Below are 16,242 nucleotides of genomic sequence, written 5' to 3'. Positions count from 1 at the left end.
CTCCATTCACAGCTTCATGACTTGTTTTCCACAGCTTCCCCACATGTTTTCAGTTGTTTAATTTACATTGACTACTCCTGCTAATTCAAGTTCCTTGTGGCCCTGTTTTTCAGGGGTACAAAAGTCTTGAATTTTCTATCTGCCTGAAGCTTCTCGTCTGATGCTACAGGATCCTTTGACGCAGAGCATCCTACAGTGTGTGAAAATTCAAATCTTTCTCCTCCACAGCCCTGAATAAAACTGCATCTGGGGACATCTGTGTATGCAGGGGTCTGCATTTGTGCTGCCGGCTGCAGAACTCATATAGCCTCAGGAAGAAAGCTGAGTAGTGCCTGAACATCATGACTGCATCTACCCTCGTAGGACAAGTCTAGTCTCCTGAGGCTAACCAGTATGGCTGGGCTGGGCTCATACTAAAGAAATCCTTTTGCCATCAAGGAGTATCCACATGCAAACTACCTTTAGGGAATGGTTGCTTGCTATTGTAATTCCCAAACAGCATCTGAGTCGTGTCTGGCATAGTGCTAGCTGGATCAGGCCAGACTTGAACCATGGGCCATTCCAAATTTTAGCCTCTGGATGAATTTAACCCAGAGCCTGTGCCCTCATGCTGTATGATTTACTAGCATAGGTGTAGCCTTTGTCATAGGGAAAGGGCAAGAAGTCACAGTTCCTCATGTGTGGAGTTCTAGGCAGAGAAGTTGAATGGCTGGTGCCTTCTTGGGCCTAGATGAGGAGCTGTAAAACCTCAGGGTGAGCAAACCATGAGTTATGTCCCCCATCCTCATTCCATGGCATATTTTTTGCTCTTATCTGTGCTGGAGTGCACCCAGGTCTGCAGGAGGCACCTGGACACACTTCAGGGGACTTCCAGCTCTGTCCCAGGAAACACACAACTACTGATAGAACTGTAAAATCTTCCACACACCCCTACTGCCCACTTGCAATCCCCTTGCCCACCCAAAACACTCCAAACTTTCATTAAAACTTTCTGTGAATTTCATCCTCCACCAACTAACCATATTTACTGTTGACTATATTTAAGCCTGATAATAACACATAATGGCTTTTTTTGTTCCAGCCAAGTGCAGCGAAGCTCGATGCTAGATCAATTCACTCTGGCCATAGCGAACAAACAGCCTCTCCATGTCCACAGACCGTGATGTACAATGCATATTCACCTGGGCTGGAGACACTCCAAAGCAAGGTCTGTGCTGCTGAACACAGGAGGGATCCCCTAGCCAGTCTTGCTCAGGTGCTCTTCTCTGAAGCTCAAAGTGATCCCTGAAGTTATCAGTCTCATGATGTGCTTCAGCTCAAGGTCCTGGAAAGGTGGCTAGAAGATAAGACCTGGCATGGGAATGGAGGCAGCTGTGTCATGAAGTCTGTTGGTTGGCAGGGGGACTCATAGACCTGGTGCCTAGACCTCTACTAGCTAGCCTTCCCCATCCTTCCCAAACAGAGATGTCCTTCTGTGACACAAGATGCAGAAGAAAGCATATCACATGTAAATCCTGGGGCCTGAGACTGCAAAGGAAGCAAACTAGTGCATGTGTAGAGGTGCTTTCAGTCATGAGCTATGCTTTAACCACAAGCAATGTCAGGGCTGCTTTTTTTATTATTATTTGTTCTTTAATTTGTCAGAGGAATCTGTCCTGGCTTCAGGACCATAATGGTCTTCATTATTGGGTGACGTATGTCTCGTAGCAGCTCAGTTCAAGGTGCTCAGTTCTCATAGCACACTCAGTTCAAGGTGCAGCGGAACACCTAGAACACGCCACTGATCCCTCCCCACGTCCTTGCTTTACTTTTTTCTTTTCCTGGTTGTGTCATTCACTTCAGTACTCCCCTACACAATTCACTTTCACACCGGGACCAAGCCTAGAGGTGAGTTGCAACATTCTTTTCTTTTTTCGATAGATATTGGAAGAGAGAGGGGCACTGGGCGCATCCAGGAGGGGGGATCTGAAGACATCTCCTTTCACCTCTGTTTGCAGGGAGGTGTTTTTTCCTTCTGTACTTTCATATCAAGCCTAGCAGTAGTATAGGTGCAACTGATATACAAGATAAGAAGTGAAAGGTGCCAGTCCCGCCAGCTTCTTCCAGAAATCCTGTTGTTGGAAATTTTACCGCTACCTGTAAAACCATTGTGGGGTGCAGGATGGTGCTGTATATGTTTCTTTGTCCTTAGGTCAATGCTGCGAATAAGGGGTAGAAAAACAAGCATGCAGTCAAGTCTGTCCTGTTAAACTTCTCTAAGAACTGTAAAAGCAACAAGACCCAGACTTTGGGACACAGACTGCAGCCCCATGCTCTTGGAGACCACAGCAACTGCAGAAAGAGCAAGTAAATCAGTGAGAGCAATGTGGGTGTTGCAGAGCTGAAAAACCAGAACTATTATCGGTACAGAAGGGCAGCTAGCAGGAAGCTGGTGATTAAAGGGCAAAGGTTTGTGCTACGACAGAGGCTGTCAGACATCATGGGAGGTAGTCACATAAGAGCTGGCTGTGCCCTACTATTCACAGGACACTGAAGAAAAACACAGTTACAAAGAACACCATTAGTTAGTACAGATAAACCATTTGGGGGGAGAATGCAACAGTAAGCAAATGGTTTTAGTACTCAAGGACCGTGATTATTTTTGAGCACAGTGGGGTAGCAGGATGGCGGTAATAAAAGGGATGGTGGGTCTGTTGATTCTGAGTCCTTGGCTTATAGGCAAGCCAAACAGAAAAAAAATGTTAAAGACTGCTAATTAAGAAAGCTAAATTCATTTTGCATCCCCAGCGCCAAGCAATAGACAGCAACCAGTCACAGAGAGGCATGCTGCTTAACAAAATGGCAGCAAAAAATGGTGGCACCTTGTCCTAAAAGGGCGATGCCTTTTTCTAAAATGGCAGCAAAATCAAAATGGCGCCGCTGCCCCACCCTTGCATGTACGTGTGTGGAGAAAGGCCTTCAAGGCTGCTGCATGTCCTGGTCCTGCCAGCCAATGACAGCAGAGCATGTGAGAAAGGGTGCGGGGTTTCTGGAGTAAATGGCTGCTGAGGCTTGCAGCAGAGCTGGGTAGTGGGACCGTGGGCCTGCACTGGCCCCAGGTACTGCTGTGGGCACCTCGGTGCCCACACGGGCCTGAGGAACTTTCCTCATGGGAAATGAGTGGTGGCAGAAAGGGGCTGACAAGAAAAGGTGGTGGGTGGTGGTGAAGGAAAGGCTGGGGTCGGTGGCAAGACATCTGTGCCTCATGGGAGTGTGGGTGTGCTGGCACCCTGTGTGTGGTGCTCTAGTGGTGACCTGTCTGCAAAGAGAATGCTGGAGGTAGAATCATAGAATCATAGAATATCCGGAATTGGAAGGGACCCATAAGGATCATCGAGTCCAACTCCTGGCACCACACAGGTCTACCCCAAAATTCAGACCATATGACTGAGAGCACAGTCCAAACGCTTCTTAAAGTCCGACAGGCTTGGTGCAGTGGCTGCTTCCCTGGGGAGCCTGTTCCAGTGCACAACAAGCCTCTCAGTGAAGAACCTCTTCCTGATGTCTAGCCTAAACCTCCCCTGCCACAGCTTGACGCTATTCCCACGGGTCCTATCACTGGTGACTAAAGAGAATAGATCGGTGCCTGCCCCTCCACTCCCCCTCGTGAGGAAGCTGTAGGCCGTGATGAGGTCTCCCCTCAGCCTCCTTTTTTCCAGGCTGAACAGGCCGAGTGACCTCAGCTGCTCCTCTTCCCCTCTGGGCCCTTCAACAACCCCGTAGCCCTCCTCTGGACACTCTCCAACAGTTTCACATCCTTTTTGTACTGGGGTGCCCAGAACTGCACACAGTACTCGAGGTTAAGGCAGCAACAGCGCAGAGTAGAGCGGGACAATCACTTCCCTCGACCGACTAGCAATGCCATGCTTGATGAACCCCAGGGTATGGTTGGCCCTCCTGGCTGCCAGGGCACACTGCTGGCTCATATTCAGCTTGCTGTCAATCACAATCCCCAGATCCCTCTCTATGGGGCTGCTCTCCAGCGTCTTGTCGCCCAGTCTGTACGTATAGCCAGGGTTACCCTTTCCCAGGTGCAGTACCCAGCACTTGATCTTGTTAAACTTCATGTGATTGGTGATCGCCCAGCTCTCCAATCTGTCCAGATCTTTCTGCAAGGCCTTTCCACCCTCAACAGAGTCTACAACTCCTCCAAGTTTAGTGTCATCGGCAAATTTGCTCAAAATACCTTCTAGTCCTCCATCCAAATCATTTATAAAAACATTGAAGATGACTGGCCCTAAAACGGAGCCTTGAGGGACCCCAGTAGTGACCATCCACCACACTGATGAGGCCCCATTTACCACAACACTTTGAGCCCTACCTGTCAGCCAATTGCTCACCCATCGCATGATGTTTTTGTTTAGCTGTATGCTGGACATTTTGTCCAGTAGGATCCTATGGGAAACTGTGTCAAAAGCTTTACTGAAATCCAAAAAGATCACATCAGCTGGTTTCCCTGAGGTAAATGTACCTCAGGTCTTCTTGCTATTGCCCAAGCCCCTCTGCGTACCCCCCTTCCTCTTCCCCCACCCCCCCACCCCACCCCCAGCTACACAGTGCACCCAGAGCCATGGCCATGCTGGGGTCAGTGTGTACCCATCACTCAGTGCCCTGTCTGTGGCGTTTGCAGATCCATTCATGGAGCTCATGGAAGGGAAGAAGATCTCATGGAAGAAATTCCTCATCTTTTTCCTCTTCAGCTTCGTATTCAGCTCCTGCCTCTTTGTTTCTCTTCATCAGTTCAGGACTCCCAAGCCAGAAGATCACAGTTCCCATCTCTCTACTCAAATGCCTCTTGCTGAAAATACCAGCACCCCACCAAAGAGTGAGCACAGGCTGACCATCCTGCTGTGGAGTTGGCCCTTCGGGCAACACTTTAATTTCAGAAACTGCTCAGAGTTATTTGGCACACCAGACTGTTACTTCACGGTCAACCGCAGCTGGTCCCAAAAGGCAGATGCTGTGATTATGCATCACAGGGATATATGTTGGGACACAAAAAGACTGGCCCAGATCCCCAGACCCCCATCCCAGCGCTGGATCTGGTTCAACTTGGAGTCTCCAAGTCACTCTCCAAACTTAGGTGCCATGGACAACCTCTTCAACCTGACTATGTCATACCGAAGAGATTCAGACATCTTCAGCCCTTACGGGGACCTGCAGCTCCTCAGCCAGCCCCAGCCCTTCAACATCCCATCCAAGACCAAGATGGTAGCTTGGGTAGTGAGCAATTGGCAAGTAGGCTCCCGCCGGGTAAAGTACTACCAGGAGCTGAAGAAATACATCGCTGTGGATGTCTATGGGCAGCATCACTTGCCCCTGCCCAGGGACAAGCTTCTTCCCACTGTGTCCCAGTACAATTTCTACTTGGCCTTTGAGAACTCACAGCACGAAGACTACATCACTGAGAAGCTCTGGATGAACGCTTTGTCCTCTGGCACTGTCCCTGTTGTGCTGGGGCCGCCCCGAGAAAACTACGAGCGCTTCTTGCCCCCTGACTCCTTCATCCATGTCGATGACTTTCCCAGCGCCAGTGACCTGGCACAGTACCTGTGGGAGCTGAGCAGGGACACTGAGCGATACCAGCACTACTTTCAGTGGCGCAAGTGGCTGAAGCCTGTGGTGGTGACCGGCTGGGCCCTGCAGGTCTGCAGAGCCTGTCACTTCCTGCAGACAACAGAGACCAGATACCGGGTTGTGCCCGATCTGTCTGAGTGGTTCGTGTAACTGCTGTTTGCTCAGCTCTCTGCTCTGTTGTGATCATTTGTTCCTTGCTGGGGTTGCAATTCTGTGGGTGAAATAGCAATATATAGATCATAAACCTGTTTCAAGGACTTTGTACTGTGCAAAAGTCCCACTGAAAGTGGCAGCCACATTGTGTGGCTGCCTGCTGCTGCAGGATGGCCAGGTCATGACCCTGGTTTGCCTCAGGCCCTCCCTGACTGCCTCTGGGGTGCTGCATCAAGATGCTCAACAGGCTGGAAACTACTCACTTTATTTTACAAGTCTGGGTTTTTTTTGGACAGCTTAGTAAGGCAGCGTGGGTTTGAGAAAGGGTCTGACAGAAGCACAATGGTGTAGGTGAGGTGCTGAGGATGCCCCTGAAAGCACTGTGATGTTTGAGCACCCGTAGCACCCTGTGGTAAGGAGATGCTCAGCAGGGCCATGTGATGTGCTGCCTCCTCCCGGGTGCCTGGACATGGCAACTTCTGGCAGCAGCTGATGCCTCTAGGCCGTGTGTTTCTGTGTTTGACCTCTATCAAGATTCCTGCTGCTGTTCAGGTCATACCACTGGAAACTTTCCAAGTTGGGGAGCCCCATTGCGTGGAGATGGGGGATCCAGCTCTGCCTTCCCAGGTTCCCTGCTGATACCTCCAGACATCCAGTGTGTTTCCCCAGTTGCTGCTGAGCCCAGAGCTGAGGTTTTCAAAGGTCTGTCCTAGCCCCAAGATATTTCCATGAGGAAAGTCAGCTCAAAGTCCAGCTCTGTGTATAGAGATATAATTGTTTTCTCCATCAGTAGCATTTAGTAAAGATTTCCAAAGAATTCCCTGTACATTTCCTTTTGCAGTCATGCTATATCAGATGGTCCATCCGCAAGACCTTAGCTTTAGGATTGAGAGTCCCTTATTTTCATTAGTGGCCTTTTCCACCACCACCACCACCCTTTTTTTTTTTTCCTCTGCTTTGCAGATTGGTTGAATATATTGATCATCACAAGCCTAAAAGTAAATCCTTCACTCTGAAATCTGAACTTTTATCCCCTCCCACTGTTAGAGTCTTGAAGAACCTTTGCTGGAACTTAGTGAACCCCTTTGAAAATTCAAGTAGCGAAATGTACCACATCGTCTTTAGCCATGGGCTTGCTAACTCCTTAAAATAAGATCAATATACTTGTCACATCAATAAAAATTGATGAATTTTTATTGCCTAATAATTGTTTCTGCCCCTGCCTTGGCTGCCTACAGACACACACCTCCCTCCTCCTTTAGCCCATAGCTCTTGGATGCATCAGCCAACCCTGATGTTCTTCCCACCTTTAAAGCCTGTTCAGTTCAGAGCAAGTGGAGAAATTCCAGATATTAACACTATTAACTGAGCTGGTATGGATCTGAAATAGAGATAAATAATATTCTACAGGTGAGCTCAGTGAGCAGTCTCTTCCTGTTGATGGGTGGCACTGGGGAGTTGGAATGGATGGTTGCTCATTTCACTGCTCTTGCTAGATTTGGGAGATGACACCTGTCCCAGGGTTAAATCCTTCTGCCTTAAGACTGCCATTGAGAAAGCTTCAACTTTGAGCATTGGCTTACAGCACTGCTTTTCTCTGGCACTGCCAGCAAAACTGATTACAAAATGGAGTGGTTGATTAAACCAAGCAGCAACAGGGCCCTGCGCATGCAGGCACAAAGTCCAGCTGCTTGAAAAGTATGTTCCCATTAAAAAAAGCAAATGTAAATTTACAGGAGCTGTTAGAGCTGACCTGTGCTGCATGTGTGAACACAGACAAGAGGAGCTTGCTCATGGCTTTAACCAACATCATATAAAAAGCCTTCCCTGGAAGACACCACAGTGTAAAGCCCCATGAACACCTTCAGATCACCTGTAGTATTTTTTGCTAGCCTGTTTTGAAGGGATGTGCTGTGGAGAGGAAGGGGAGTTTGCAATTGTCCTAGTTCCAGTTAGGACAGAGTTAATTTTCCTCATAGTAGCTGGTAGGGTGCTATGTTTTGGATTAGGATGAGAAGAGCGCTGATAACATGCTGATGTTTTAATTGTTGCAGAGCAGTGTTTACACCAGGCCAAGGACTTTTCGGCTTCTCGCTCTGTCCTGCCAGCGAGCAGGCTGGGGGTGCAGCAGGAGCTGGGAGGGGACAGACCCAGGACAGCTGACCCAAACTGGCCAAAGGGGTATTCCATACCATCTGACGTCATGCTAAACAATATATAGGGGTGGCTGGCCGGGGTGGGGGGCCTGCTGCTCGGGGATAGGCTGGGCATTGGTCAGCGGGTGGTGAGCAATTGCATTGTGCATCACTTGTTTCTTACAGATTATTATTATTAATACTATTATCATTATCACTATTATTATTATTGCTATTATTATATTCCTGTCTTAATAAACTGTCTTTATCTCAACTCACAGGCTTCACTTTCCCGTTTCTCTCCCCCATCCCAGAGAGGGAGGGGGGAGGGTGAGCGAACGGCTGTGTGGTGTTTAGCTGCCAGCCGGGTTAAACCACAACAGCAATGTAGGTTGTATTGGGGCTGGACATGCAGTTTTAGTCCTGCTGGAGGCTTGGTGTTGGTGTTTACTGAGATCACTCTGCACATTCAATAGATGTCTTAACAAACAGCCAATTCAGTTCCAGCTTGGATCTCTTTCCTTTAAGCAACCTCCCTTCCAATGGGGAAGCCAATGCTTGTGAATAGGGGCTTCACTGCACACCCCCAAGAACTGTTTGCACAGCCCCTCACCTGGCTGGGGGTGCTGGTTGCCACTCCTTGCCATGAGCTGCACCCAAGGCTGCCTGTGGCCCTCTGGAGTGAAACGTGCCCTGGACTGCCTGAAATTCTCCGTAACGAACCCACTAGCAACAAGTGAGTATTACCAACAGCATGTCAGCAAGGCAGGCTGAGTGGAAATTACAATGCAGCAATGTCATTAAAAAGGTTAAGCTTCCATCAAGCTGCCTTAGTGGTCTCCTCAGAAATAAACTATACTGCTTGGTGATGTCAAGAGATCAAGGAACATTGTTATCTGTCATGAAACGTAGGCATAGCAGGAGCGCTGGGAGCCCACCCAGCGCAGTGCTATGGAGCAGGTTGATTTAGGTCCTCACTCGGGTTGGTTTACAGAGGAGCTCAGGACAAGGAGGCAATGTTTCACCATGAGCTGCTGAAATTACAGGATTGCATCAGTTCAAAGAACAAAGGGACAAATTCCACCCCCACCCCCACCCCCCAAAAAAAAAATATATCACCAAGAACCACTTAACGGAAAAACATCCTCCTACCTGCTGGTTTAGGACATCCCCAAGTTGAAAAAAAAAAAAAAAAAAAAAAGGTTAAAAATGCCTTTCTAGAGCCTGTTCTGGGAAGGCACAAAGCATGGCCCTGCAGCCTTGGGCTGAGATGCCTTCCCCCATGTACGGACCGTGTCAGAGCTGGCACTGGTGGCACTTTCTGGCAATGCCACACTGTGGTGGCAACACACCCTGGGAGCGAGGAAACACAACCATTTTTGCAGAGCCTGGGTGGGGAAAGCCCCTCTAGTGTGGGGATGGAAGGGGAGCCAGCTACCCTGGTGGTCTGCAGGGAAGAGGGGCAGCGGAGGGACTGGATTTAAAACAACTGCTGGGGGTATGTCAAGAGAGTGAAAAGAAAAAAAAAAAATCTGGAAATTTTCAGTTTGTAAATCCAAAGCATGTAAATCACATTGCTGAGTTGTGAGGAAGAACCTTTTGCAACCTAGAGCAGTTTTCAAGTGGAAGGAAATGCCTTTCCCAGCATGAAAAACTCCTCAATGGTGAAGGGAAGCCCCAGGCTAGGGAGGCATGCTCTGCAGCAGGAGGAGCATTCCTGCAAGGCAAAATGATCTCTGTGGCTGATGACAGGTGACGCCACCTCACCTCAGAGCAGTGGCCAGCTTTGAGGTGTCAAAATGAGTACTGATGGAGGGAGGTGTTGAATTGCAGGAGAGCACCTGAAAGAGCTTTGTACTGTTTGTCATAGGCAGCCATGGGGACAGGGCTTGACACGTGCATTCAGTAGATGTTCTGCCTGCAGAGAGGGCCAATTCTCTCCAGTTTGGGCTATTTCCCCTTGTGGATAAACCCTTTTCCAACCACAGGGAAACCCAAACATAATGTATCCATCCCCCTTAACGGCTATTGCTGCTGCAGCCCCTCCAGCCATTGCCAGGGTGTGCTTTGGGAGAGCCTGCTCTGTGGAACAGCTGCAAGAAATCCCATTATTGCCTTGTCAGCCTCATAAGCCTGACTGCCTTTGCAGATAGATTCCTGCAGTCATTTGATACCTGTTATAAAGAGACGCATCCTGCAGGTTTTTGGACTCTGGATAGGGAATGGCAGCACCAGGGGGATCAACTCCTGCCTTTTGTGCTTGAGCCTGGGGTTTTTCTGGGAGCTCGAGGCCAGTGGGAGCAGGTTGGCTTTTATGAGCGTGGTTGCTGCTGGTGATTGCTTTTGGTTTATGACTGATTATCAAGTGCAGAGATGTTTGGCTCCCTGCTCTCGGTGGAGCTGCCATGGTGTTGTACCCAGTTGCATCAGTGTTAATACCAGAGCAGACATCCTGACTGGGTCAGCCTCATCCCTCCATGAGGCCCAGGGTCTCCAGGGTCCTGGGGGAGACCTGGGGGAGCCACAGGGCTCCTGCTGATCCCGAGGCCAGCCAGCCTCTGAGGCTGAAGGAGCAAAGGCTAAATACATATGCAGAGAGCAGTTTTATCAATGCTGACCTCACCCTCAGCCCCCAAATTGTACCACAGCCTTTGAGAGCGTGACAAAAAATACGAATTTGTGTGTCCTTGAAGCATTCAGGCCTGAGGATACCATGGGGCTTTGTTGGAGCTGGCCCCCAGCCAGGCTTAAACCATGGGCCTCGAGGAGGGGCTGGTAGGGACGCGGGGACGGCAGGACAAAATATAGCACAAACCACCCCGCAGGGATGCCTGTGGGTGACACAGAGCCATGCACAGGCTGAATTTGTTACGGGATGGGAAAGCTGACACCGCAACTGGGAAACTCTGGAAGAGGCAACTTAATCGAAGGAAACATCTGGAAGTCTGTGCCAGGGCCTGGGGCTGGGAGACCGCACTGAAAAGCCTCAGTCCTGGAACGCTGGTGCTGGGGTTTGCAGCCTCCTTGCCCAAAAGGTTTTTCCCATCTGCACCCACTTGGGTAAATGCCATATGCCAGTGCAAGGGCTGCTTCAGTCCCTCACAAAGATGATATGAAAATGCCTCAGTTCCTCCAAACCTCCCCTGTTTTTACCCAAAGGTGACAGGAGTCAGACTGAAATGTTTCCAGCTGACTCTTTTGGGCAGAGATGGTTCAAAAAGCAGGGAAGGGGAGAGGTTTAGAGGGGTATTTCCCCCAAAGAAGAGCAAAAGGCTGATCCTCATGGGGAACTGGGGAGATAATAACATAAAAAATTGAGTTTTGGGGGCAGGGTGTAAGTATAACTTTGCAATCTAAGGCTCGGGGTGGTCAGCCTTCAGCAGTGCTGGCAGGGCACGGGGAGCGGTGCAGGGTTCTCTCCCTCTGCTGGGGATGGGAAAGGGCAGTGGCCACTGACCCCAACCATTTCCAGAGCTTAGGTAATAGCCCAGTGCAGGGGACAGGAAACTGCTGTCCTGGCAGAGGGTGAAGCTGCTGTCTGCAGCCCCATTGAGCACCCACAGACTTTGCATCCATGGGACCCCTGCCCAGCAGAGCCACCAGGGCCATAAGAGAGTGGAGAGAAGAGGCGAGGCAGAGCTTGGGAGAAACAAATCCTCACCCACCCAGTGCAGTTTGCAATTTGGGAGGGTAACAAAAATGTCTTGGATACACCAAAACCCTGCAAATGCAGCAGCTGGAGCTTTCCGTGCTGAAGAGCTTCATCACAGCCAGGTTTGTCTTCAGTGCATGAAGGTGCCTGAACCAGCCCTGTAAAATCAATTATTTCCAGCTTTCTGAGCCTACAGGCAGATACTCACCGTGCTTTAGAAACTTGCTTCTCTTTTTGTCTGATGATACTGGGAGAGGGAACATGAGACTATGAAGACTGTTTTCTCCACAGCTGTCTAGCACCGCTGAGCTCCCTCCTTCCCTTGCCGCAAATCCCCAGCAGCAGCTGAAGCAACAGTTATTAGTGTTCCTGGACTTCACATCATTGGTATTGCCTTCTAGGAAAGAGATATGGGGAAAGACACATCTATATATATGCTTGATTTTTTTTATTTTTTTTTTTCTGGAGGCAGGCAAACTGTACACTCTGGTCTTCACTTTTATTGTGGGCTTTCCAGTTTGAAGTGTGGCTGGGTTTATTTTCCCACGGTATTTCTTACCAGGAGGTAATTGTGAGACGCTCAAACCATTCAGTGGGGTTGAGCACCCTCAGCATCCCATTTCCTAGCTGTTTCTTCTTCCATTTAACAATGAAGAAATGAGTACAGTACATCTTTTGGGAGCTTGGGATTTCAAGCTGGGGCTTTAAAGCAAGCATCAGCCAGTGAAACTCTCCCACATACACTATGCAAGCAGGCAACATACACCCAATCTCCAAGAAATTGCACTCAAAATCTGTGCAGCCCCAGCCCAGCAGCACATTCGCCTGCATGCTGTTGCCTGCAAACATTGTTTTCTTTCTATTTTTTTTGTTCTCTTGAACGAGTCAGATTTTCCAAGCAGCCCTCTCCAATTTGGTCATTATAACTTCAGTTTGTCCTCTTTCTTCCTTTCTTCCTTCCTTCCTTTCTTCCTTCCTTTCTTTCTTCCTTCCTTTCTTTCTTTTCTTTTCTTTTCTTTTCTTTTCTTTTCTTTTCTTTTCTTTTCTTTTCTTTTCTTTTCTTTTCTTTTCTTTTCTTTTCTTTTCTTTTTTCTTTTCTTTTCTTTTCTTTTCTTTTCTTTTCTTTTCTTTTCTTTTCTTTTCTTTTCTTTTCTTTTCTTTCTCTTTCTTCCTTTCTTCCTTCCTTTCTTCCTTCCTTTCTTCCTTTCTCTCTTTCCTTTCTCTCTCTTTCTCTTTCTATTTTCTTTCTTTCTCTCTCTCTCTCTTTCTCTCTCTCTTTCTCTCTTTCCTTCTCTCTTTCTCTCTTCCTCTTTCTTTCTCTCTCTCTCTCTCTCTTTCCTTCTCTCTCTTTCTTTCTTTCTTTCCTTCTTTCTTTTCTTCTTTCCTTTTCTTTTCTTTTCCTGGACAGGCTGGCAGTGGGATTACAGCCTTTCTCAGCTTCTTCAGCACACGCACACACACACGCACGCACACGTACAAGGATTTATGAGTCTCAAAAGATGCTTCATAAAATATTTACAGAGCAGAGCTTCAAGTGTGAGCATTTGACTCGGCCACGAGCCGTCCATGGCTGTCAGGCCTCTGGGTGGCATGATGGGGGGAATATAAACAGACCTTTTTTTCCATTCCCCAAAAAAAAACGCTATAAACCTTTGTGATTCAAAAGTGTTTTAGCATATTTTTTTTTGGTTCTTCCCCCCTCTACCCGGTGCCAGGGGCTTTGCTCAAGATGGAGCAGTTTTGTTTACAAATGTAGGAACTTGTACCCATGGGCATGCGATAGCTGCAGCCTATTTTTCAATGAAAAAAAAAAAAGTGTTTTTCTGGACAGACTCAGGGGGTGTTATGCTTTTACAGGACACTGCTGCAGGCTCTTCCCACCGCTCCATGAATGTGGTGGCAGCGTAAACAACTTACGGCTTAATCATGTGTTAAAACGAGCAACACATTAAATGCGGGAGATGCTCAATGTAATAACTGGGGGCAGCACTTGTTCAATGGGGGCAGTGATCACTGTGAGAGGCTGATGCCTGTTCAGTGCGGTCAGGAAGTTCGAAGCAGGGTTCGAATGCCCTGCAGATCTGGGGTGGGCACAGCGCTGCCCATGCCCGCAGCATGGAAACATGTCTGCATGCTGAACTTGGCTGGGATTCCAAACTGCAGCATTTCCCCCAAAGTGAAATATAAACCATCATAATCATCCTAATATGAAGAGCAACAGAGCCTCAGCCAATGCCTGTTGCTGACTGTGAGGTGTTTTCCCTATAAAATAAAACATGCTTCTAACCTCAGTGCTGCTTCCGGATAAGCAAATGAAATGTTTTTCTGGCTGACTGTATCTAAACCTTGCATCTTCTTCTCTTCTCTTCTCTTCTCTTCTCTTCTCTTCTCTTCTCTTCTCTTCTCTTCTCTTCTCTTCTCTTCTCTTCTCTTCTCTTCTCTTCTCTTCTCTTCTCTTCTCTTCTCTTCTCTTCTCTTCTCTTCTCTTCTCTTCTCTTCTCTTCTCTCTTCTCTTCTCTTCTCTTCTCTCCTCTCCTCTCCTCTCTCCTCTCTCCTCTCTCCTCTCTCCTCTCCTCTCTTTTTTCTTTTCTTTTCTTTTTTTGGACATGATTTTGTCAGAATCAGTGCGTCCCTATGGGTCACTTCGGCTGGAACAAGCCTTTGCGCCAACCCAACTGAAAAAGCCTTTACAAGCAGGAAGCAAGGACAATGATTCATGTGGCCAAACCAATACAAACCCATGCAGGCAATGCCCCAGTCCCGGTAACATTTTTAATTGGTGGTTTTGCATAAATATTGTTTTACGATGATGGAATAAAAGAAATGGGGGCTGTTGGCAGGAAACTGGAGCTTCTGCCACTCCTCCCTGCTTTCCGGAAAGAAAAGCTAAATTTCCCATTTCCCTGCCCATCCTAATGCCGTGCTGCTATCATTTACACATAGGCAGCAGTAAAAGATGAACGACAGAGAAATCAATGTAATTCTCCTTTTATTTTGACTTTACCATGAGTATGTAACAGTATCACACCCGAGTTTATGTTTGTTTAAAAAAAATCATACTGTATTTTTTCCCATTGTTTAGAATAAATGGTAAAAATGTAATAAATGTAAACTGCACTTGGCACCATTTGGATCAATAAATAAAATATTAATAAAAAAAAGAGAGAGAAAGAACGCATTACGTAGATGGCACACTATGGTATCTAAATAAATAACATAAGTTACTTTGAATAAATAGAGCGTATCTAAAATATAGATGCATTGCATCAACTTCTGCAGATGGTCGGTCAGACCCAACAATACCAGAAGGGAAATGGATTTACGCAGACAGTGCCGAGCAGAGTCATGGAGACAGGGCTGCCTCCACTCGTGCCCACCCTGCTCCCACCTGCAGCTGCCAAACCTCTGCTTTTTTTTTTTTCCCCTTTTTTCCTTTTTTTTTCCTCTTCTTGGGCCTCAAGTTTGAGGCTACGCCTTGTTTAACCAAGAACAAAAACATGTGGTAGCCCTATTTATTGAGAGAAGGCAGCTGAGGTTTTGAATACCAACGAAAAATAATTTGTCTTGATAAACTGGGAAAAATTATTTCTTCCCAGCAAGTTTCTGGACCTGTTTAAATAAGGAACACGACGTTTGCCAGTGCTTTCATCGAGTGGAAACAATGATGTTAGGCCCATTTCCCCCTCACAGATACCAAATCGGGAGTGAGCCCGTTGTCAGCAAATGGGATCCCGACTGATGCAAGTGACAGGCGGAGCCGAGCCAGAGCCAGCGCTGCTGCGCCTCGCGTGCCTCCGGCACCGGCCAGCATTACACAAACACAGGCGCGTTCATATAGAGATGTGTATAGTAAAACACAATGAAACGTCCCATAACTCATTGTTGGAGAGCCGGGATAACATAACACTCATATTTTGTGCTGTCACAACCACCAGAATAGTTTTAAACATCTCGTTGTGTTTCCAAACCTCCTGAGTTTTCAAACGCTGCGAAACACCCTTGCCTCCTGCCCTTGTGGGTGATGCTGAAGCAAGGCTGCAGCAGCGGATAGGCAAGCTGCAAGAAGAGACACACAAAAATCCTAAAACCACCCCCCGACAGATGTGACACACCATTGTTATTATTAACAATAAGTAATGCATGGGATGACAAGGAAGGGAGCCAGATGAGGTTTCGCTGTAGCTTTGAGGAGGGAATTTTCCATCCTTTTGCCTTTTCTGCATTGTAGACATTCTTACAGACAGCTCCAGCTCCTATTACAGCAGAGAGGGCCGTAGAAATGGAAAGCATTAGGGAAATATCAGTATTTCTATTGGAACCACATTTCCCTGCCCAGGCAGCAGCGGCACAGCACAGGACGATGCGGGCTGGGCGATGCTCCTGCAGCGGCACAGGGGGACTCAGTGTCACCAAGAGGACAGCCCCAAGCAACATGCACGACAGCGACACGCAAGCCAAAACCACCCTCAGGCGACAGCCGCAACAGTTGCGCTCGGCCCCGGTACTTCTCCAGGAGTCGTGTGGCTGTGAAGCCCAGCTGCAGCCCAGCTGCACTCCAAAAACCCCGCGCTCAGCGCACTCAGCCGCTGCGCCGTCAGCAGTGAATGTCAGCCACTTCCCCTGCTCCTCTGCGCAGGCGGGATGCCGATGGGGTGAAAAAGACAAGGCCGGAGGGGGTGGGGGGGG

The 16,242-nt window shown here is 48.1% G+C and overlaps 1 protein-coding gene across 1 annotated transcript; it reads left to right on the top strand.

The window, feature by feature from the left end:
* The first annotated feature begins 1,588 nt into the window (after nucleotides 1-1,588).
* LOC310886292 (3-galactosyl-N-acetylglucosaminide 4-alpha-L-fucosyltransferase FUT3-like) lies at nucleotides 1,589-14,378 on the top strand. The gene is made up of 2 exons (XM_083810690.1): nucleotides 1,589-1,887; nucleotides 4,670-14,378. The coding sequence occupies exon 2, from the start codon at nucleotides 4,678-4,680 to the stop codon at nucleotides 5,764-5,766; it is 1,089 nt and encodes a 362-aa protein (XP_083666816.1). The 5' UTR covers nucleotides 1,589-1,887; nucleotides 4,670-4,677; the 3' UTR covers nucleotides 5,767-14,378.
* Nucleotides 14,379-16,242: the final 1,864 nt, after the last annotated feature.

The sequence above is a fragment of the Anser anser genome (assembly GCF_964211835.1).
Source record: "Anser anser genome assembly, chromosome: 25".
NCBI lineage: Eukaryota > Metazoa > Chordata > Aves > Anseriformes > Anatidae > Anser > Anser anser.
The sequence above is the reverse complement of the archived record's forward strand: the minus strand, read 5'-3'. Positions and strand labels throughout refer to the sequence as shown.